The 24,524-nt window shown below is 38.8% G+C and overlaps 1 protein-coding gene across 1 annotated transcript in view; it reads right to left on the bottom strand.

The window, feature by feature from the left end:
• Positions 1-24,524, bottom strand: part of ttyh2 (tweety family member 2) — a 73,107-nt gene that overhangs the window by 29,229 nt on the left and 19,354 nt on the right. Inside the window, exons 2-3 of the mRNA XM_039616518.1 lie at positions 22,746-22,918; positions 8,363-8,474 (exon numbers count right to left, since the gene is read on the bottom strand). Coding sequence (XP_039472452.1) covers positions 8,363-8,474; positions 22,746-22,918 — 285 coding nt within the window. The remainder of the gene's footprint in view (positions 1-8,362; positions 8,475-22,745; positions 22,919-24,524) is intronic.

Below are 24,524 nucleotides of genomic sequence, written 5' to 3'. Positions count from 1 at the left end.
AACCCCACATAATGCAAAAGCTGATGCCATAACTCAGTGTCGCACACCACTGCTGAAGACAACTTGTACTTGTTAGTGTAAGATAACGAACATGTCAAGACTTGCACACTCATCAGCATTTAGCTTATAGCCTTGAGTATTAAAGCGTTTTCATAAACCTGTCAGACAGCTAGCATTAACCACAACATTTTTTTTCTTCATGGCAATAAGAAACTGAAGCTCCTGGAGAAAACCCAAGCAAGCACAGGAACAACATGCAGGCTCCACACACAAGGACTCTGTCTGGGTTCAAACCAAGTATCCTCTTGCTATGAGGCAACAGTGCAACCACTGACCCACTGTCCTTCCATAGAGTCATGCCAGCAGCCTTACACAGCCTGTAGCGCTTGAAGTCTTATTCACAGAAAACTCATCAATACAACTGATGCTTTAATGAGTTGTCAGCAAAACATACAAGTTTGAACACAGCAGAATGTTTTCTATGCCAGACTTTTCTGCTAAAATAATAATTTACTGACAGTGTTTTTTTTATTACTGAGGTCATGTGTTTGCCTGAAAGAAGTTCCCAGAAATATGGACAAAGGTGAGATTTTCGTAAACATGAGGTTGGTCTGTGCTGCCAGTCAGCAGCAGAGCTCAGACAGAGGACCGTGTGGGAGAGCTGGGCTACTGTGCATGTTGATGCATAGTTTTAGTTTAAGTAAACAGATCAGCTTGGAAAACAGCCAAAACTAGAAATCGCAGAAGCAAAACAGCAGGTTTGCTGGTGCTGCTGTTGGTGGTTAGATGTTTTTTTCAAACCAACACCTCACTATGAGACTCATAGTTTATTTACCTGTTTAAGCCCGAAAGGAAGAGTGATCCCCTAAGCCAAACAACAAACAGATAAACAGCAAACAGACACACATTTATTGTGACAAATCGCATTTTTATTAACAGAGCACATTTTTATTTATGGCCAAGACAACATTATACAGTATTTAGGTAACAAATATCTAACCATCTCCTTGGGTTTAATTACTGTGTACTTTGCTTGAAGGGAGAAGTTGTTTACAGGGAAATGGCGTTCGTGGAGACAACCTGCTATAAGATAATTAAAAAGGGAAATAAGCACTCTTATTCAGCTCTGGGTACTTGGCATTCACAAGCAAGACTACTCATATTGTTGTTGGCTTTGTCAGGGACAAGGATTGCTGAAGCTAAAAGGAAAGTTTGGATAGCAGTAATTAGTTGGTTTTGCATGTAATGTGTGGGCCACATTATACAGCTTACGGAAGAGCTGAGAATAAATACAGAAAGAGAAAAAAGGAAGAGAAAGGTCAAGTGCAGCTGATTGAGCATTGTTTGCTAAACTTTCATAAATATGTCTTCATAAATGAATCATTGGACTGCCCACTCTTAAAAATATATTTTTCTTTCAAAAAGTGAACGATATTAGACATACTGCATTATAACAACAAATAATTTTTACTAGAATGTCTCAAATTGAGTTTTTTTGCTATTAATGCAGATTAATTTCCTTTTCGTGTGATCTGACTACACAGGTCAAAATTCCAAACATAAGAGAAACCAGATGAAGTTTGATTTAGTTTATCTTCCTTTGTATTTAACTTTGACAAAGTTGTACATGTTGTTAATCCTTTTGATAAACGAAGCTATTCCATAAGGTCGCTCCTTACAAAATTAGTCATTAGCTGTTGATTACCTTAATTATAAAATCTAACCTGACATACTTGTATAAAAGCAGAGCAACTACTGAAAATCACAGGTTTAAAGAACTCGTCCATTCTTATAGTGAGACAGAAAAACAAGTTAGATGTGATGTGATTAAAGTAGAGTTAGGTGGATCCAGAGGTTACTGGTGTATTAGCAAAGTGTAGACACTTGGAAGCCATCTGGGCATTGGGGGAAAGATCCAATGCACAGCAGCAAATCTACAACAGAAAGGCTGAAAAAGAAAAGAATTACAATGCTGCAATGAGCCAGTCAAGATCCAGACTTCAACTTGGTTGAAATGCTGTGTTGGGACCTTAAGAGAGCTGTGGATAAAAAGAATTCCCACAAAATCCAATTAACTAAAGCAATGTTTTAGACAAGTGTGGATCAGAATTCCTCCTCAATGATGTGAAAGACTGATAAAGTCATACAGAAAATAATCACTACGAGTTATTGCTGCTGAAAGTGCTCCTATGAGCTGCTGAATAATGGGGTGCACACAGTGTGTGAAAACATCACATTATCTTACATCATTCATACTGGTGCGCCTCCATATTTATGGGTGAATGTGGATTTTTGTTCAGAGAACGTTTATATAGTATTCTCAAAAAATGGATCAGTTTAATCGCAGCAAACCTTTTTAATTATCATTTAAAGTTATCACTTTGATTGACTGCCATAAGAATGACTTGAAAGATAATCAGACAGAAATCCAGCACACAGTGGCTTCTGGATTTTACAAAAAGAAACAGATCGCATGCACAGGCATGTGGCACTCTGTAGTTTGTTATCTGATCACTCATCAATACATCTTCTTCTTCAAACTGAGAAGATGAAATTGCAGATGAAAAATGAAAGCACATATCTGATCTTCGCCTCCTGTGTAAAAATCTTATCTAAACTGCCCAGGGAGACAGACAATCCAGCTAATCTCTCCTTCGTCTTGGTCTGATACTCACTGTGTGGGTTGATCCGCACCGATCAAGAAGATATAATTCCCCTTTTCCAGTCATCTCAGCCTTTATCTCAGACTGATGTTTTAAGGGCAAGGAGAAGTACTTTCTGCCTCACATCTTTTCTAAACAAACAATTTACAGTAGATTGTACTCTGTGCCTAGCTAGCTATTTTCTTGTGGGATATTCATTTCTACATGCCAGAGGGTAAACAACAAACAATGAAAAAAATCTAAAGAACCATTATATGTGACATTACTCTGATAAAATATACATAACCTTAAGCAGAGAAAAATGACAATGGGCTGTGAAGTTTCAAATGTAGATTCTCCCTTCAGGAAATGGAAAAAAGTACAGATCAATGGGCATTATGTGCAGACTCTTATTTACACATTTTAAAGCCCCTGAGCATCATCTGAAGGGGAGAAACAGTTATGTAGTCTCAGATCCTACTTACAGAAAGCCTTGGCATTTGCCATGTCCATCTTTCAAAATGCCATCATTTTTTCCAAAAAAGTATTGTAATACCCACGGGTAACTTAATCCATCCTGTCTCCTAAGGCCTGTACACATTTCAGGCACAGAATTTTTTCCTTTCTTTAAGCCCTGGTCTGAGATTCTACAGAATATAAATACCACTTCCTTTACTAGAATTTGATCTCTATCTTTAAGCCTGTTCGGGCTGGTATGTCTCTGTGGAAGTGATGCCTCAGAGATGAGGGATCACAAAACAGAGAAGGAATGTAAAAGAACAGTTCTAATTTGAGGCACAAACCTCCCAGAAAGTGTTCGTCTCTGAGATGAACCATGTAAAAAAGAAAAGAAAAAAAGAACCGTTTGACCGTATTTTAGAAATTTAAAAAAAGGATAAGATATGGGATCAGATCTTTTTTCTGCAACCCATTGTGTCTGTATGATAGAAGAGAAAAGTTTCTTCAATTAAAATTGAATGTGGGAGCTAGAGCGTGAAATGGAACATGGGTCTGAAGTGCCTTGGCAGCTCGGTCACAGTTAAAGATAGAGACCATCTTCACCACTGGGTACCGAAGCTCTGAAAACATCTCTTTAAAAATAAATTCCTTTTTTAAGTTTGATACTGAATGATCACGAAGCTTCTAGGAGGTCATCCTTCAGAGTGGATTAGTGGTGTTTATGAGTTTGTTGATGAAAGACTGAACAAGTTTTCAGAGATGATGTTTCTCCTTAAGTTTTTGCAAAACTGTTACTTCTTCTACTTCGACTATAAGAGGCACATTTTGAGGTAAAGCATCAGTTTTTCTGATAAAGATAAGTCTCACATCGCTGGTTTTCTCCAATTTAGATATTTAGACACAGAGTGATGCAGTTGACTGCCTCAGCAAACACCTTCGTTGTCTCCTTACTGTGGAAGAGCAGTTTTGCTTTCAGGCGCTTTCCTGTTATCCAAAATCCTCTCCCATTCCCTATACATGAGCAAAAACATCCACAGTTCAACTGTTTGTTCTAAATTAACTTGTACATTTTGGTGCTGGACTTTCAATTCCCCTTTGACTGCAACAGTTTACTACAATCCTCAAAAAGTTTGTTTTGCTTGAGTAAATTTATGCTAAACACATGCGCATAGGCCTATAAAAACAAGCCAAGCTTCTATTTCCAATTACACTGAATGAAACAACATACGTTTGCAGAAAACCAACGAATAGTCGTAAATTTAGCAAAATTGGTATGTACCACAGACTCCATGAAAATCTGTACTTTGTGGCACAGTTTAGTCAACTAGTGTTGTGGTAGTAATCACCACGACATTACCAAAAGCTTTAGTTTTTCTAATAAAGACAAGAAGTTGTTTACATATTTTACATGGGACAAAAACAGTCTGGGGCCTTTAGACATGGGAGTTCAAGGGGGGTGACTTGATTTTGGAGCCAGCTTCACATCGTTATTAGAAGAACTACATCTTTTGGTGATGTCATGGTGATTACATCTGTACAGACTGTTTTTGTCCCATATAAATATGCATTTACATATTTTACATGGGACAAAAACAGTCTGAGGGCTTACCGACATCGATGGAACCATCGTCAAGTAATCAATTGCTGTCAGTTGAGGAACATTTGACACTTGTTCATCAATTTAAATTTTAATCCCCAGATGTTGATGCTTATGTCTAGGCCACACACATGTCAATCGCCAGCTCTACTTTACCCCTAACAATACCCCAATACTTAAATTTCTTTGAGAAATGTCATGTCTAAGAGACAGAAAAAAAAACGTGGTCAGGCTGTAATTATGGACATACAAGGTGCTCATAAAATACCGGGAGCTTGGCCGGTAACACTGTTTCCCTACAACCATGATAAATTCAGCTGGACTGAATAGGGCTATGTGACCTTGAATATGTTATTTATTTGCCGTTGAGTTTTTTTGACACTTAATATAAGCAAGTTAAACATCAGGTACTTACACTAGGAGTGTATGGGAGAACTATAATAAATAAATAATTGTGTTTCAATATTAGCTTGTATCATGAAAAGCTTACCATTTTGTGTTATTACAGAAGCTTCTAGTGAGAATGGTGTAAAATGGTGTCAGGCCAGCATCCAACCCTTATTTGATCTCTGGCCAATTGCTCAGTTACTGACCCAGACACTGACCTAGTCCACTGGATGATTGCTTTCCAAAAGCTCTAACAACATCCTTCACCCGCTGGGTTATTATTGGTGTTTAAACACTCCAAATATGAGATCAGTCCCATTACCACTAAAAAGCATCCAAGCGGGCCAGTTTCCAGAGCTAACATTACCGTTTGAAAGCAATGCTGCTGAAATGCAAGTGCTTTTTTAAAACTCACTTTCTCAATAGGTTTATTTTGTGCTCTGCCTCAGAGGGAATTCAGTTTGTTAAATAATTATTAATAACTAAACTTGCAAAGTGTACATCTTTTTTTTATTGTTTTGAGCTAAAGAGTGGAGAGTTGTTCACAGATTCTCACTATGTATGAGTAGTGTATATAGTATGTTGCATGGTTGATGTTATGTAGTGTACACCAAAGCACCAGTTAGGAAGTCTGCATAAAAATGATTGGTCCTAGCTAACAAGTTGTGTGCATGCAAGGCAAGTTAGCTGTGTGTATCAACTGCAATTGTTATAGTTTCAGCATTCAGTTGTAATTGGCTATGCAGCATTAATTATTTAATAACCTGTTTGTTAATTTAGAGGCTGAGGTGGATCCTTCATCTGCGTATTTGGCTCTCTATTTTTTCCAATTTAAAACCAGAGTAATTTTCTATATTCTCACTATTCTACTGTATTCTTTTCGTTCAAGGCTTCTTCTTTATCTTTTTCCAGGTTTCCGTGTGAGTCTGTGTCCATAACACATCATAAGCATATATTCCAGACCGTTACTAATCAAACTCTCAATAGCAGCAGAGGAAAAAAAGCATCTGATGACAAAGAGCCTAACTTTCCTCCTTTTCTCACTTATATTCTGAGCTTACCCCTTTTCTAAACTTTCTAGGAGCTGGGCTAAAAGGCATTTGCGTGGTCAAAAGGGCAGAGAGGCCTTCATTGTCAATGATTTCAATGCCGATTTTAACCCCGACTCTGCCAATCAGACGGGCTTGCACTGCTCCTTGTTCTACCCATCAAAGGGCTTTGTCTCCTGGGCTCATGGTTGATTAGGTGGGGGGAGACTAGGAACTGTGTGTGGCACACTGGGCTCTTTGTCCGACTCAAGAATTAGACTCCTTAAGAGTCTATAGCTGCGTGCAATGAACTCACTCATGCACATGCACACATAGGCATGCACATTCACACACACAAGAAGCCCAAATAAAGGCCACTATGTCCAATTAAGTGCTTGCACAAGTTCACACACCCTAGAGGAACATACTGATAAGTGCTCCAATATGCATTATATTATTGATTTCTCTCCACTTATTATGAGGATTCTGATAAACTATTGTGACTGTCCACTTTCCAGAATTATTGGCAGAGAATCAGAGAACAATAAATAAACAATAAATAAAATCTAGAAATGCCAAGGGATGCATCTTTGTCTCTTTATTATAGTAATACAAGCTTAATATGCGGTTATATTGATCAAATGGAATAAATCAAAAATGCTAACTTGTGTGTTGTACAGTATGGCAGGAACTAATCCCAGATGGCCAAATAGAGTAGCTCAAGTGATATCTCAACATCAGCAGTCACAGAGATCTTACATGCTTCCAGTTTAAAATATTGATGAAGTCCCACAGCTTAGAACCACTCTCCTTTTAAATCTGTGATTATTTTCCCTAATCATCAGCATCAGATGTCCTAACATGCCACAGAACACTGCTGCAGAGAGTGCGCTGCAGGCTCTCTCGAGACGTGTTTATTACCGAGGCCAAGTCCAGTCACCACGCTGAGTGTCTCACACACCACTACATTAATCTCCATTAATGCAAATGGAGACTTAATCCCTACTCTTTGACAGCAAGTTATCCTGGGTCTGCGCCTGCATCGACGCTGGTCAAACGCCTGATGAGAACACACAGTGAAGGCTTTAAAACCTCAACAATTAATAGCTACACGATGTTCTATTACTGTTGGCAATTATAACTAGGAGATAACAGTTTTAAGAACGGGTTAAGTCCAGATACCGATCTTAAAAAAGGTCAAACAACTGATGCCAGTACCAATTTTATTTAGTTTGTGTTTGCTATATAGTTTGTATATATTCTTTTTGATTATATATATTTCTCCTGTCTGTTATGTATTCCTACTGTGTTACTATTTAAATTTTATTCCTGCACAGTTAGTGTGGAGCACCTATAATTTTATTCTACATCTACAATGACAATAAAGGGCTATTCTAGTCTATATTTATGCCCTCTTTAGTGCCAAGAATACACAAAAAATCTTAAAAAAAATAAAAAAAAATAAAAACGTAAAGTCTTTCCAGTCTGCATCACGCTCACGTTCACACCTGTGGGCAATTTAGAATTACCAGTTAACAAAACGCCATGCATTTTTTGGACTGGGGGAGAAGCAATGAAGCAAACTCTGCCCAGACTGGAAGGCTAACCACAGCATCACTTTTAAATATCAGTACTGATATCAGCGTCAAATTCCACATTTTGGAATTTAGTCTTAGTCTTTACTGGAGTCCTAATCAAGTGTCAAGTGATGACGTTTCTTATGGAAAACTGCATCTGGACAAAATTAAAGAAAGCTCAAAAAACACAGAGAACTTAACTGAGCATAAAAGACAGGACGGCTATGTGTTTGCTGAAGCCACAGAGGCTAGGAGAAGGTGGAGCAGGCAGAGGGAGTGTGTGTCTCTCTCAGAGGACGAGGTTTGTGTGTGGAGAGGCTGTCAATTTGTGTGTAGCCGTAAATAGCTATAAAAAAACCCATAAAAACATTTAAAGGCATACTAAATTGAGTCCTGCGGACTTTCCTTCTCTTTGGAGCCTGTGTGGTTGTGCGCCTCTGTGTGTGAATACATCACATCCAGCCTTTCTGAAGTCTTCGCCCAGAGTTGTTTGATTCTTGCTTCATAGGTCACTCATTTATAAACCGTGTATGTTATGAAATGGCGGGAATTTAATCAAATGCTTTCAATTTATTTTTACAAACTAAAACATGATGCAATCTCATCCGTCCAGAGATATGTGAAGCGTTAATTGTGTGACACTAATATGTTTGTAAATGATGCTTTACATACCAGACTGTCCACTCCACCCAGCGTGTGATTGGCGTTGTACAAGGAGTAGGTCATCTGGTATACACCGTCATTGGTCTCGCTGTTGCCATAGAAACCCACACCCACTGCGACGCTGCAGAGAAAAGATGCATAAAGGCGCAGGTGAACCTTTGATAAAGAAGGAGCAGAATATAAAAGCAGTCTCTTGGATTTCAAATCGTCTGCATCCAAAGTGATGCCATTTTCGGTCCTTAAATTAAAAGTTTGCCAGCTTCAAAGCCATTATCACAACCTGGCTGAGATTAAACATTAATGTGAAACGACCCGTAAACAACAATTTTCTGTCTACTCGAAAACATCTTTGCCAACCTGCAGTGGAAATATACTACTTACAAGGTAGTATAGCATGGCACACTGGAAAAGGGCACAACGTTTTATGAATATTTGATGCCTTTTTTAAAAAATAAAAAAAGGAATTTGGCTATTATCATAAAGCAGTATCATCAATTTCTGCATCAGGCTTGAGTTTTGGAAAAATTTTAAATGTATGAAGTTAATGAGGCACTTTGGGACAACCCACGAACGGAGACAGAAATTTTGTTTTAGCTATTCAGTAATTATTTGCCACTGTAAACAGCAGTGAAGCAGTATGAATGGTATTACAGTGGGAAGGCTGAGTTGCTGAGTCTGTGAGTGAATTCAGGGAGTAAAAGCCAGCTCGCCCAAAGGGTCTGATCTAGCTTACAGAATGATTTTAGAAAGTGTGAAAAATGAAGAAAAGGAGGGTATTGTATTTCTGGAGCTTTTAATGTATTTTACATCAGGAAACACTGCTGTTGTTAAGGCATTAAGAATTGATCTCTCCATTGCTCCATCCATTTGTTAGACTGCTCATTTTATCCTAGCCAGTGGTCTGAGTTATCAGTTTAACAGCCATGTCACTAACAAAGACATTAGCTGTCTGTCACACCACACCGTAGTGTGTCCAATGTGTTATTCTTTGATAAATATCACCAACTTTTTATGTAAATACAACAGACAGGATGCGGAAAAACTAAGAAACCTTAATGAATAACAAGAAATTGCTGATTTATAGAAAATAAATACCTGTAATTTGTGTATGTGTGTGTTTGATGCACATATATCTCACAGAGCAATGAAGCAGCAAATGAAGCAGCAAAAACTTTTTGGATTTCTGCGTTAATTTTTGTAAACAACACTCTTTGAATCAGAAATGATACAATACAGGCTTCTGGAATGCGTGTGCATAAATTGAAACCACTTTTGCATATTCAGCCATCCAAGGATTTAATTTGTTGAGCTGGAGCATCAGCACAAACAGAATAATAACCGGTGCATTCTAAACACACACACTTAAGTAGTCTCTCTGAGCTCCACTTTTTCCCTAAGTGCCGTCATATTGTGCTGCCATATGATGGGATTTCAAAGTAGCCACACAGTTGTTAACTATGAGAAGATTTAATGCTGCACCACAGTGTCTCACAATATATTCCAAAGACCCTGCACAAGAATCCTCTGCAAAGACAAGGATGTCCATGTCTCGCACTACAGACACTGAAGGCCGTAGATCAGAGCAGTGAGCAACAGAAAAACATGTGGTACAGTGCCCTGGTTTTCTGCAGTGTTTTATAATTTTTCTGGAATTAATAGGCCTTCAATAACTACGCAGGACAAAAAAAGGATTACAGATCTTGATACAACCATGATCTGTGAGAAACAGGACATGACAGAGCTTAGTACACCTCCCAAGGGAAACTTTATACACACTGCTTAACCAGTGCACTCAAATACAACATTACAGCAGTAACTTCAAAGATTATGGGCATCTGAGAAGCTTACATAGTTTCAATCCTCCTTGGATCAACTCAGCTGAAAACAAGAATGTAAGAATCTGAAAGTCAACTCTCACATTACAAAATGCGCTCATATCTCTCCTCTCCAAAGTGTGATAAAAATAGACATTTATATGCCTGTTTTCTATTTTTTAAATTCAAGTTCATATTGCCATTGCAATGTTAAAATTACCTGCAGACCACTTTATTAGGTAGACCTGTTCTAATGCTGTCAGGCATACAGAGTAGGTCAAAAAGACCTGCTGAAGTTCAAACTGAGCTTCAGAAAGGGGAGCAGAAGAAGGACTTCCAGCCTTGATGCAGATGTGTTACAGCTGCAGGAGAACACACTGGGTTCCACTCCAGTCAGCTATGAACACAAAACTGAATCTACGATTGGCACTAGCTCACTTAAAACAACAGAAAATTCTACAGCAGAAAATTTGAAAAACACTGCCTGGTCTGATGATTTCTGCTACACCATCGGACAGCAGGGTCAGAATTTAGCCTAAACAACATGGAAGCATTGTCACGATCCTGGGTCATTTGACCCAGTGTTTTGAGTTTTTATATATTTTGTTGTTTATGGTTTATGTTTAAGTTCATTAGCTTATCTAATTTCATTTCTATTTTGCCTATGTTGCCATTTTATAGTTCATTGTTTATTAGATTCCACTTGTGTCTTCACCCCTGTGTTTAAGTCTCCCTTGTCCTTCATGTGTGTCAGGGTGCATGTGTTATGTTGTCAAGCTCGTGTTATCATGTCTGCTTCTCTTTATGTTTCCTGTTTTATTTTGAAGAGGTCCCATGTCCTCATTCATTCCTTGTCAGTTTGTCTGTTGGGTTTTCATCATGTTTCATGCCTCCATGATTCCAGGTTCTTCCATGTTCAGGTATTTTTTTGACACCCTTTGGGATCCTTAGTACCAGCTGAGGTTCGTTTAAACAGCTACATGAGCATTGTTACTGTAACCTAGCCATCCCTTTCTGATCACAGTGTACCCATCTTCTGATGGCTGCTTCCAGCAGGATAATATGCCATGTCACAAAGCTTAGATCATCTCAAAGTGATTTCGTGAACATGTCATTGAGTTCACTGTCCTCAAATGGCCTCCACAGTCACCAGATCTCAATCCAATAGAGCACTTTAGGAATGTGGTGAAACAGTAAATTTGCATCATGGATATGCAGCTGACAAATCCGCAGCCACTCTGTGATGTTATCATGTCATTATGGAGCAAAATCTCAGAAGAATGTTTCCAGCACCATGAATCTAAGCCATGAAGAACTGAGGCAGTTCTGAAAGCAAAAGCGGGTCCAGATCTATACTAACAAGGTGTACCTATAGCCCTGTGCCCACTAAATAAATAAATACTGACCATCATTTACTGAACAAGGTTAAAACTTTGGAAGGTCTTTTGTGTGTGTTTTTTTTATTTCACACAATAATAATGCAACACACTGAAGACACTATTTGTAGGTCAGCACTACTCCGCGTGCAGGCCAAGGACAGGTCAGGACCAAAGAAAAACTAAGCAGGACTCAACCTGACTGAGCTATAGATTAGGCCCCTTTAAGGCTGTGGTTCCTACAGACTTATCCCTGATGTTCCGGATAGATTTTAAGCTGAAAACAGGGACTAGAAGTCTGCAGCCATCAGCGCTTCCTCTAACATTTACTTGGAATGGCTAAAATCCTGCAGAGCTGTTATGACCGAGGTGGTCGAAGCAAAGTACAGGTGGTGCTAAACAACAGGGGCTATTTTCTTAATTAGTACAGCAGAGATGGCCTCATTAAATGACCCCCTGCAGATAAACATCCCACTTGGCAGGTTACAGACTTACCCTCAGGGAGAGCCGTTAAGAAAGGGGGGACAGACATTAAAGTCAGAGCAGACAAGAATAAAATCATCAGTTTAGAGGAAGACAGGAAGCGATATGGACAGCCAGCACTAAAAAAAGAAAAATACAGGTGACGAAAGAAGATGTCACAAAAGCAGAGAGCAAGACCCTCAGATACAAAAAGCAAGACTGGGCGGGGGTGGGTTGGGTTCCTCACCAAAAATACATAGCATCTTATTTGTTCTTTGTATATCTGTGTTTGTGTGCTATTAGCCCCTTTAACAGCACAGTTGCAGGGAATGTATTAAAGCAGTCACAGCTTGGAGAAACACAGACTTACTTTTAAAAAAAGCAACTATTTTAGGCAGAATTCCAATTAAAAGAACTGAGAGGACAAATAGAAAGTCTCTTCTTTGCATTCTCTATCCCCTTTGTACTCCCTCAGTCCTGCCAGTTCTCTTAGTGCTGCTACTTGAAATATCCATCGTCTAATTCAAAGAGAAAGAACACCATAGATTTGAGTAGGCATGTACTGAGCAAGAGTCCAAACTGTCACATTGATAAATGAATAAGTACATAACAGACAGTGATGGGAATTAATAATAAAATAAAAAAAATAACCTAAAAAAAATTCAGCCCGAAGCAAAAAAAGGCTACGCTAAATAGACCCTGACAGGTCTGAATATTTGAAATTTTGCCCCAGAATGGCAGCAGTGAATCTCTTAGGATGATAAGTATAGACGGGTGAGTTTATATTTTACGCTGCCCTACTGAACTCTCAGCAAGGGCACATCGGCAAAATCCCCTTTGACATAAACTACGAAACACAAATAGTTACTTTCTGAACTTTTCATCAGTACATCTTTTTTTAGAGTTACAAAAAGTCCAGTATAGCTAATTAAAGTCCTGAGAAGCAGTAAAAACAAACGTGTATGCTGCCAATTACTTGGTAGGTACATTTATATTGCTGATAGATTTTGTGTTACGGCTGCTCGTTCCAAAAGCTTTCTTCTAATGGATTCAGTGGATACACAGACATCCTGTCTCACTTGTGCCCTCAGTTATAATTTCTACTTTGTGACTGTCAAGAGAGATGTTCCACAAAAAGAAATAAAAAAATGTATATTTAAAATCGACAGGAAAAGAGAATAATTTTTAACGATCTATTACTTTTTTTAGTAGAAGCAAAAAAAAAATCCCCTCTTCTTCTTTTCTTATTATTACACTTCTTGGACTAGATTGGAGAATACTGACATGTTATTATCTTTTATTGAAAGAATTTGTAATTTTGTGTTCTAAAACATCCTGTGACAGGTCAATACTGTCATCATAATAAGACTAACAGCGACCTCACCAAACTTATTATTGTTTTCATTCTTGTAGAATTATTGCTCTTTTTTCTGCTTAGTTTAGTTTTAGTCAGTTTCCAAAGTAGGACTGATTATTTCAGTGTTTTTTTCACTGGGCAGCACATTGATGCAGTGGTAACCACTGTCCCTGGAATCCACTGGATTGCTGTGTGGAGTTTGCATGTTCTCATTGTGCCCGTGTGAGTTCTCTCCAGGTACTCGGACTTTCTACCACAATCCAAAGACAGGCATGTTAAGTCTCTTTGTGTTAGCCGTGTGACAGACCGGCGACCTGTCAGTGTTGTACCCCACGTTTCCATGCGGCAAGTTAAATGAGCAGCCGCCCAACATCCCAGATCTGGAAATGAAAGGGTATCTTCAGTGTTGCTGTGCTTGGGCATGACTGTCAACCTTTGCCAGTTATTTTCTCTTTTATGCAATACGCACTCTTACATAGCACTTTTGCGAAGCATAGTGAGGTTCAAGATTTTACACATTGTGTGGCTTGAATAGGGTATTTTCTGGAAGGGCTGATTTACTTTCCTCTCACATGCCCTGCATTTGTTATTTACATAACGCGTGTTCTCATGAGGTATCACTGAGGAACTGGAGATCCATGCTCTTGCACGGACAGTGGTCACAGTCCATGAATGCCATGCTTAAATCCAACTGATTGCTCAGGTGCACCTGTTTAAGTGTGCCGGCGTATGGTTCTCCTAACCCTGCCAGTGCACAGCACACAGTGATCAGACAGAATTGAACAGTTTACCTTTTGCACACACCGATAGAGTAAATGGGTGCAGTTAATAAACTCACCCTCTTTGGTATAATGTGCTTTGTTGGCATTCAAATAACCCCTCTGTAATTCACCTTGTAGTGACTGTGTGGGAATGAACTGTTTGGTTTTTGTAAATCACACCCTTCTTTAATCAAACTGTTCTTCTGGGAAGACTAAAGCAATATAAAATTAATTGAAATTCTTTTTAAAAACCCAAATGCTCATTGTGTGCCAAACTACCACGGTAATATACCTCAAGTAATATTCTAAACTGCAAACTATCATAGTTATGGTAAAAAAAATCAGTCCAGATGTCCTCAGCATGAGCAGCCTGATCAGTTATGATACACCATAATTACAGAGTTAATGTGCTACAGCATGGGCAGGGCTGCAGCTACAGCTGAGTGACATCTGCTCTGGCTTCACCAGTGTTAATTATAACGGACATCACAGTGAATCAGACCTAGCCACTGTCAAACATAATTAGAGTGGAGGAAGTCAAGAGAAAAGGGGGAGACCGATCAGGATTATAGAGGGAAGGGAGGCAAAATCAAGGCAAAAAATAGAATTAGGGTGTAGGGAAAGGGTGAAAAGGATGGATGAGATTATATGAAGCCAGTTTTCAACTTCAGTACAAATCCGGTGTGAAATCCACTAGGCGAACACATCCATGTTCTATTTCATCCAGTAGATGGACAAAATCAAAGTCAGGAATCAGATGAAGGAGAGTCTGTTTCCCACAGGATGTTTCCTCCAACTTCACTGATCTCATATCTCATCCTGTCTTAGCTTACCAAGTCAGGCAGCATAAACCTTTTAAGTGCAGTCCATAACAAAAAAGGTCCCTCTAATGGGGTTACTACTGCAAATGATGATGAACTGATCTGAACAACAATGCAACACACTTTATAATACTTTAAAGTAGCTAATGCTGATGGAGAGTTTAACTTAAGGCTTGTGGTATAGTTTGCAGCAGCACAGAAGTGTAGACCAGACAGATGGATATGATTTTATTTAAAGGGTTTAAATATAATCAGAGGATAAAGCAGAGACTTAGAATTTATTCCACTATACTCTAAACATGTGTAAAATAAGGAAAAACTTTATCACAAAATGCAATAAAATAAAGCACTCTTATATTCACCAGTGATTTCTGTCCAAAACAGAACCCAGTTCACTAGAAGCTGGAACAAAAAAAGAATGTAAATTAAACAAGGTTTAAACCAAAGTTCACAATCCAAACTGAGCAAAAACAGAGAAGAGTGAAACAGAAGCAGATGACGGGTGAGAAACCCAGGCAGAGAATCCATACAAACTGACAACTAGAGGGTGAGACGAGACTATAAATACACAGAAACTAATTGGGAAACAGGACACAAGGGAAACCGATGAGGTTTGGGCTGACACTCAACAAGCCAATAACACACACAGGAAGGGTGAACGAACACTGGACACACAAAGTAAACAACTTAACAAAGAAACAAACAAAAAACACACACAGAAAAAAAAGAAGGAGATCTTCAAAGATACCAGGTCACATGATCCAAGACTTACTGATCCTGGTTCATTTGTCCTTTGGAGGCACAAGAATATTTGATTAGAACAGCAAGATTCACTCATAACTGCTGCTTTCATAGTCACTGACCAGGGTTCAAAGTTACCTCCAGGGGAGCAAAACTTTTTTTAAGGGCTATAGGGAATTAACAGAGACTCTCTAAACTGCACGTGATATATATTGATACATATTGCTAGTACTGGATTTGACTTCCTTTTGTCTTTAGAGCGGCCTTAATTCTTTGTGGCACAGGTTCAACAAAGGGCTGGAAACATTCCTCAGAGATTTTGAGCCATACTGATATGACATCATCACTGCTGTGATTTTTGTTGGCTGCACATTCGTGATGTACATCTCTCGTTACACCACATCCTAATGATGCTCTACTGACTTGAGATCTGGTGACTGTGGAGGCCATTTGGGGACATTGAACTCAGTGACATGTTCAAGCAATCAGTTTGAGATGATCCGAGCTTTGTGACATGGCATGTTATCAGGGATCCTCTTCTCCATGCCTTGGTTCTATCTAACAAGTGGTTATTTGAGGCACTGTTGCCTTCCTTTTACCTCAGCTAGTCTGGCCCTTCTGCTTTGACCTCAGAGAACTGCTACTAGATATTTTTTTCTTTTTTAAGGCAATCTCTATAAACCATGGGGATGGCTGTGTGGTGCAATCTCTGTAGATGAGCAGTTTCTTGAATTGTCAGACCAGCCAGTCTGCCATCAGCAACCATGCCCATTCTGATGCTCAATGTGAACCTTAACAGCCCAAACATGTCTATATGCCTAAATGCAGTGATTTGCTGCTATGTGATTGGTTGATTACATATTGTGTTAATGAGAAGTTGAACAGAATGCATGGGCTTAATAAAGTCATATTACAAAAAAAGCATCATATTACATATCCTAACCTACAAATATGATCAATGAGTAAGATCTTTATTTATTATTTATGAGGATTCTAATCAAAACTCGGCTTTCAAAGAGCCCGACAGCAAAAAAAACGTAAAACACCACGATATCTTTTCAAACCGAAACACTTTATTTTCTCTGTCTCTTTTAAAGTAAATAGGTAGGAAACAAAAAAAAATGTGAGAGGACCAGCTGAGGCCAGCTTGACCTCTGCTCAAGAGCTGGCTATCATCAATCAAATTCAGATGATACAGGAGAGGGGCTCTTCCTCTAAGGACTGGCAGGATGCAGCAGCGCTGACTTCAATTTGGTAAAGCAATCTTATTGTTTGTGTCATATCATCGCTCACTGATCTCCATTTCCTTTATGTCACTTTTTCTTTTAATATGGCGTGGATTATTTTTTTCCATCCAGATTGAAGTGATGGGGCTCTAAAATTATGGACTCAGTTTACACTAAAGGACTGAGCTGGCGATTATTTTTATCAGTGCAATAATCACAGCTAGTTTCTTCTATTGGAATAAATTGGGCATGGTAAAGTTTCCCTTCATCATCTACTTAATAATCCTGCTCCTGAGTTGGTTTGACCTTACGGATATGTTGCTGTGACAACAAATCCTACAGATGCTTTTAAGAACTAAGAAATCCAGGATCAAGGCAAATGGTCACCAATTTAATCCAGCTAAAACGTTAATCCACGTATGGCGATCCAGCCCAGGGAAACAAAGGAGACATGGGAGAGCAGAAGGGAGGAGAAACAAAAACTTCATTAAATGCAGTATGTCTCCTTGTCCCTGTCCCAGTGGAAGAGTTCTACTCCCTAATCACGCATAATCTGATTTATAAATTAGAGAGCAACACCCTTAAATCAGATAAATGAGTCATTACACTCTAATGCTATTAAGTCTGTTTTAAAATCCTCAACTTCAATTCTACCGAATTGGATTTAATAAAAATGAAGCACAACAGTGCTACATCTAGTTTAAACATATTGCTAATAAGCTTTCTCGCTGTTTTAGCAATTTGGAAAGCTATTGAATTCAAAGATAAGCACAGCTCACCAAAAACACGATGATAAACTTTGCATATGTCAGATCAACCTATTAATCTGGACTAAAAAATGAAAAGACACAAAAGAAAACACTAATTAAACAACAATTAGCCGATGTCGCACATTTTTTCAGCGGTTTCTTTATGTCATCAGTAGAAAACGACTTCTGTTCCCATCAAGTGAAACAGTGCTCATTACGGGACACTTAATTATTAATGTGAAGTTTCTTAAAATATAGAGCGTCTCAAATGAGCAGTACTCCCCACATTAAAAATGTATGATGCAAAAGAGTGAAAATACAGTGGAGAGCACTAACTAGCAGAGGACCAGGACTATAGGAACTCTAGGCTATTCCATGTAATGACATACAGAACATGCCGCTATGTTTTTTTGGCATCGTGACGACACATTGGCTCACGTTGTCAGATGTTCTTGAGAGCCCTTAAAAACTGACGTCCTGGATACCAGACAAAGTTTCAAACCATGTCTCATGACCTTGGGGCTTCTGGGTTTGTAAGCACCAGATATTTTTTTGTGAATAGGAGGGAAAAAAAATCAATTTTCTGAATCCATTGTTCTTCATACTTCACTGCTTACCAAGCTGGGTCCCCTTTAGTTGCTGTTCTACCTGTTAAACTTTCTCTCACACTCAGCACATGAGGGGTTTACATTAACAAAGTTACCATATGAACTGAAGGTGAAAAATCTTCATCACTACCAATAACTTTCTTATATTTTGTATAAAGGTTCACTACATATTTAGTCTTTACACAGTTGTTAAAACAATTGCTAATCTATTTCACTAAATCCACTGTGGGTTTATGACTTAATCAATTTTTCCCCACCTTTGCCCCTTTTCAGATTTTACAATACCACTCACTGACTGTTAATCATTAATCTTAGGGCTGCCCAGTAAGTCATATTGTAAGCTTAATCATGATTCTGGCTTCCCACAGTTAAATTAATATGATCAAGCGATAGTGAAAATGAATCCTTCACCGATAAAATGCAAAGTAAATCAAGCACTCCCTACACATGCCAGCTGTTCCTGCACCATGCAGCTTTAGGTTTCCTTGACTATTCTGGGTGACATTGTAACACAGTGACATTACATTTAGAGATATGATATGATAAAATCCAAGTGTCTGGCACAGCAGCAGACACTTGGATTCCCAGAAGTGAATCATCATCCTTTCCCTGGAAATAATTCCAATTTAAGGCAAGTGTTAACCAAGAAAGAGATCTTAGTCAAAGAGTGCTGTGGAGTTGTGTCTGCTTCGGAACACAACACAACTTAACTTATTCAGCCATCTGACAACATAACCACAAACTGCAGTTTGTTTGTTTGTTTTTGTTTTTTCATATCCATCCTTCCATCTATCCATCTTTTTCCACTTATCCGGGGCCGGGTCGCGGGTGTAGCATCCTAAGCAAGGACGCTCAGACCTCCATCTCCCCAGCCAGCTTCTCCAGCTTATCCATCCAGATCATAAAAAACACAGTGAAATCACCAACGCAGTTCCATTCTGTTCAACCAAAGATGCGCATTCTTTGCTAAGGAGCTGCTGAGCACATTGATACACAGATTTATTCACACATCCATCACGCAGGTATTACGAGCAGTGAAATACTTTATATTTGTCTTCTGGGAGATGCATTTAGGTAAGCTGAATAAACACTTAATTGTCTGCAAAGATGTTTTAATTAACTGGAATGTAAGAACAAAATAAGTGGACTGTTGGTTGAATTTTGTTTTACATTTTGGGCCATGTTTTTTTTCTTGATTATACTTTCTTCTAAGAGGTCCACTGAAATTAGGTGAATAAGGAGGACCAATTTTAATTTACTGTAACACAGGAATGTAACACAATATGAATGTGAGTGAAAGTGCATTAACAAAAGATTTTGTCACTAAAATCAACAAATAATCAGGACAAATAATCACGACTGCAATATTAATCAAAATGATCATAATAATCGTTTTGGACATAGTCGTGCAGCACTAATTAATCACATGACATTGGCAGTAGATAACTAACCAGCTGAGTGAGCTGTCACCTTATTCAGTACTGCTGGTTGGAGCCACCATAATTTGTGTTGAACTCTGTTTATTAGAATGATTATAATGGTTGATAACAAACTACAGGGGCACACTGAAAGTAGAGGACTCCACTCATTGGGGATCTGTGTGTGAGACTGATAAAAACTGATGGGTTGGTAACATCTGAATCAGGTAGTCACTAAGCATGGTTGTCACATGGTTGACTGTCCCCTCCTTTGTGGATAGTCGACAAATTCAATTATCCACTTTGCGAGGACAGCGGAGCTCATTGAGGGTTTCGATGGGTTTTATGTGGTGATGTAAGTGCTGACTGTGTTACCTAAGTTCAGTCTGACGCAAAAGCCGAAACTTTAATGAATGAAAAGTTGGATCTTGCCAAAAAGTAATTAACTGCTTTAGGCTTCCTATACCAGCTAAAGGCTATAACACTAATGCCATTAATCTATTGTATATATCACAGCTAATGTCACTTCACATCAGGGAAGTTTTCAGTTCACCACAGACTTGATGAGATGCAGCAGCCTCTAGCCAAAACAAATCACATTAACTGCAACGCTGCTCCATTATAAAATCTGAGGGGGAATACTGCGTCTGATATCATCTTAACGATAACAAAAAAGAAAACATTTATCCTTTAAAATAGTATCGTTTTCACATTTTAAGTGGTTTATTTAATACGTGATTTTTGCATAAAATGCCATACTTAGTGTTGGCACTCACACAATATGAGGGTGACACAAAATCTGTGCTAATGAAAAATACAAATTCATTGCACTGGGTTGCATTATCCTTCCAGCGACATAAACAAAAAGTTTTTAAACAAGCAAAACAAGTAGGTTACGTCTGCAGCAGTACAGTTTGATACTTAGGCCTGTACAAGCTAGAGGAAATGCTATTCAGTCATTCAGCAAGCCAGGAAAACTAGGAAGTCATTAAAACTGCACTGACTGGTGTTGTAATTTTCAAGACCTCTACAGTATGATATTCCTGCCATATTCCCAGTGAAACACAGAAGGGATTTTGATAGGTAGAATGACCTTCATGTGCTTCATTTTTTTTCCAATAAATAATTTAACAATACAACTGAAATAAAATTTTAAAATACTATGTTGTCTTTTCTCTCTCTATATTTCTACATTCTTTTGGTCTGCATGTGCAGTGTATATCATGACGTATTGTGTCTTGATCCTCCCTCATTTCTTTATATTTTGCTTCCACAGTGCCAGAATTTCTCATAATGCTTTACACTGGTCTCGAGCTGTAGTTCTCTGGGCTTTCTGGAGGTCTTCCAGAGTTTTTCTTTGGGCATTGGCTGCTTTTGCGTTCATTTTTATTCCACTGCTTGTACCTGCTTTTTGTTTGCTTTTAAAGCCTAAAACTTGGCATTTCTCAGTATGGAAATTGGGCAAGTGAAGAACACAAATGAAAATTAGCAGCTCTAAAAAAATTATCCACAGCAGATGATTTGTATCTGAAACTCTAAGATGACCTTTCTGACCTTAAGAAATGGGAAAATATCCACCAAAGACCTGACAGAGGAAGTGACAGATGCATGTAGGCCTACAGTTGATCCATCTACTTGTTTGCTAGAGGATCAGTAATGGTCTCAGTGGAAGAGTGGCTGCCAAGAAGCCATCCTTACGGGAAACGGGGAGAAAGGGCTGTGGTATGCCAAAAAAATTGCACTGAAAATCAGTTGCAAAAAGTCTTAGGGAAAGATGAATCCAAAATCACCAGTATGGCCAGGACAGATGTACAACACTGACTGTCTGCAGCCATCTGTAAAGGATGGTGGAAGCTCTGTCATAGTTTGGAGTTGGGGATTATGTCAAAATTGATTAAATTAAGAAAACAGAAAAGTGTGGTCAGATTTTGATCCACCATGCAATACGATCTGCAAAACAACTTCATTTTTTCTGCATGACAATGATCCCAAACACACTACTTGGACAGAAAATCACACAGTGGAATACTATCAGTCATAGATTGGCCTCACCAGAACCTGGATGTCAACATTATTGAAGCATCATCTTGAGAGAGAACAGAACAAAAGACAGGCTGCATTCAAAGGAGAGGTTTGAAGTTTTGAAGCCTGCAGAACTATTCCTGAAGACTGCTTAAAGAAAGCTTCTCTAACAGAGTTCAGGCTGTGCCGAAGAACAAAGGCAGTCATACAAAATATTATAGACTTTATTTCCATGTTTGCATATGTTTCAGTGAATTAATGCACCTATCCCCTATTTTCCTACCAAAATATAAATAAAAAGATGTGCAGCTCATTGTACTGCTTATTGTACAGTAACCGATCCACCAACATTTTGGCTTTTGGTTGTTTTTTTTTGGTTTTTAATTACAATTTGCACAATAGAAAAGCTCTGTCTCCCAGCTGGCTGCCCTAGCCAGTAATGCACAATTGCACTTCCACATTGTCAGCAGAACATTGACAATACGCCCACATCAGGATAGCCTCCATCAACACACTGGTATAGTGCTTGAGAGCCACAAATGCCAGTGGGATATTTTGTTAATACCAGAGTAAACTCTGCGTTAGATGAATTTTTATTGTGCCTCAAAATATAGTGACCATAGTTTCCTAAAGAGCCATTTTCAACAACACAAATTCAAATCCGTCCTCTTTCTGTGGAACATTTTCAAAACTAGATATCACTAGAAATGAACAAATGGTAGAGACGCATGAACCTACAGTGTTTACGAAGACCAGAAAGAGAGGCTCCGAACACCAGGAGAATACAAATGGGAAGACAAAAAGACAAACAGAGTGGACAAATACACAGAGAGTCTACGTGCTACAGACTAATAAGTTAGTGTGGGAGTAGAGAATGTGCAGTGAAAACATCACTCCACTTACAGCTCTGTATGAGGAATACAGAACAACAAATAAAGAAAATGGGAAAACACAGAACTGCAGACAGCAGTGGAGAGTGTGTGCGAACTGTAATCACGGTTATTCATAACACGCTGTCTGGGTCGTGATTCTCTCACCATGTGATGAGGCCGGCGGCGACTGCCGACCAGGTGACGCAGCAGGAATTAGGTTTCTTGCTTTCCTCCTCCTCCTCTTTACGGCAGCAGCACAAGCAGCTCAGGTAGATGGCCAGACACAGAAGGTTGAGGCCAAGCCCTGCCGCCGCCACACAGCCCAGGAATATGAGTGACTGCAGAGGGTGAGAACAGGAGGAAATAAATCAAACGCCTTGTCATTGCAAGGAAACCTTTTTTTATAAGCACCGTGCAGTAACAGCCACACAGGAATAAGAAAAACCAGAGGTCTCTACCATTTTACTACAAAGTACAAAAATGCAAAGTAATTTACAAAGTCTGTATATTAAACTGCACACAAGTGACATTGAGTATAATTACATTTTTCACGTTTTACCACATTTTTTTCCTCTAAAAGGTCTTGTGATTTAAAATGTTTTTCAAGCATCAAATGCAAAATTATATTATACACACTGAATTATTTTATTGGATAATTACTAGTGACACGTTTGTGTATGAGGAAGACGTTAACACTGAAGTTGTGAAGTAGTGGAAAAAATAACTTGAACTGCTTTAAGTGCCCACTGTAATTAAACCATTGCTTTTTAAGCATCAGTAAAATTTAAATAACAGAAGAGATATAGTGTATACAGAGTTCAGCACAGTTCGCTGGATTTAACTGCCTTCTAAATTGTGCTAACTTCCCATACAAATAACCAGTTTCCAGCTTTGCTGTCAGCCCTTATTGTGATTTGTGTGGTAATAACACACATAAACAATAATAAATATGCCTGCATCAGCCATGGTAACAAGGCCAGCTGCATTCTGGGATCCCAAATCCAACTGGAAAGCAGACAAGACACCTCCTCATACATCTCTGGGTACACTCCTCTCCCTCTCAACCCCTCCTTTTAGCCCCCATCCCACCTTCTGCGAAAGATGGAGAGCGGTGACGAAAATAGCAACAAGACTGTCATAACAGGCCCAAATGAAATCTGCATCCATCTGTGAGCAGATGGGTTTATTCGAGCTCGGTCCCCTCCTTTCCACCCCCTTTACTCTTCCTTTTTAGTTTTCCTGAAATCTTTTCAGTGCTGAGCCATCTGTTCTCTCGCCTGTGATGTCATGTGTCCTGCAAGTGAAGTGGTGGGATTAAAATTCAGCGACGGAAGAGTTTGCAGGAATATATCATTTACTGCAATAAACAGCCAGTCGAACCACAAATCTAAAGCTTCCCTGGATTCAGAAAACTAGCAACACTTTATGTGAAAGTCCTCACAACTGAAAGGTATATTTGGATAAAAGCATTTATATGTTTGCTCTTTTTGCACAACAAATCTTTTATAACTTTTACTCCTTTCCCACTAAAAAAACTATTTGTTTCTACTGGTCCGGTTGAGGTGCTTTAATTTTTTTTTCATGAATCATCTCTATAAAAACAAAAAGATTAAAAGATGGAACTACCAACAGTGTCCCATTAATGAAGCCTTGAGCAGAGCATTTTCACACTCAACATCTTGGTGTTTTGAAATCTGATGTGAGGCCGAGGATACTGGATGCTCATTGGCTAATGACTTGTAACTCCCAAATCCTTAGCCAGTGCCCATATCCTGGATAATCCTCCTTTCCAGCTCTAACAGTGACCATAATTCACAAAACAAACTTCATGTTAGACCTCAAACTAGGAACTCAGCACAGGAAGTCATGGTAATCATGTTTACAGAGGTCACAGAAGAAGACAGCTAGTTTTCCATGAACTTCTGTTCAGGTTTTGCTGTCACA

The sequence above is a fragment of the Oreochromis aureus genome, linkage group 8 (genome assembly GCF_013358895.1).
Source record: "Oreochromis aureus strain Israel breed Guangdong linkage group 8, ZZ_aureus, whole genome shotgun sequence".
NCBI lineage: Eukaryota > Metazoa > Chordata > Actinopteri > Cichliformes > Cichlidae > Oreochromis > Oreochromis aureus.
This window is presented reverse-complemented; position numbering and strand designations above follow the sequence as displayed.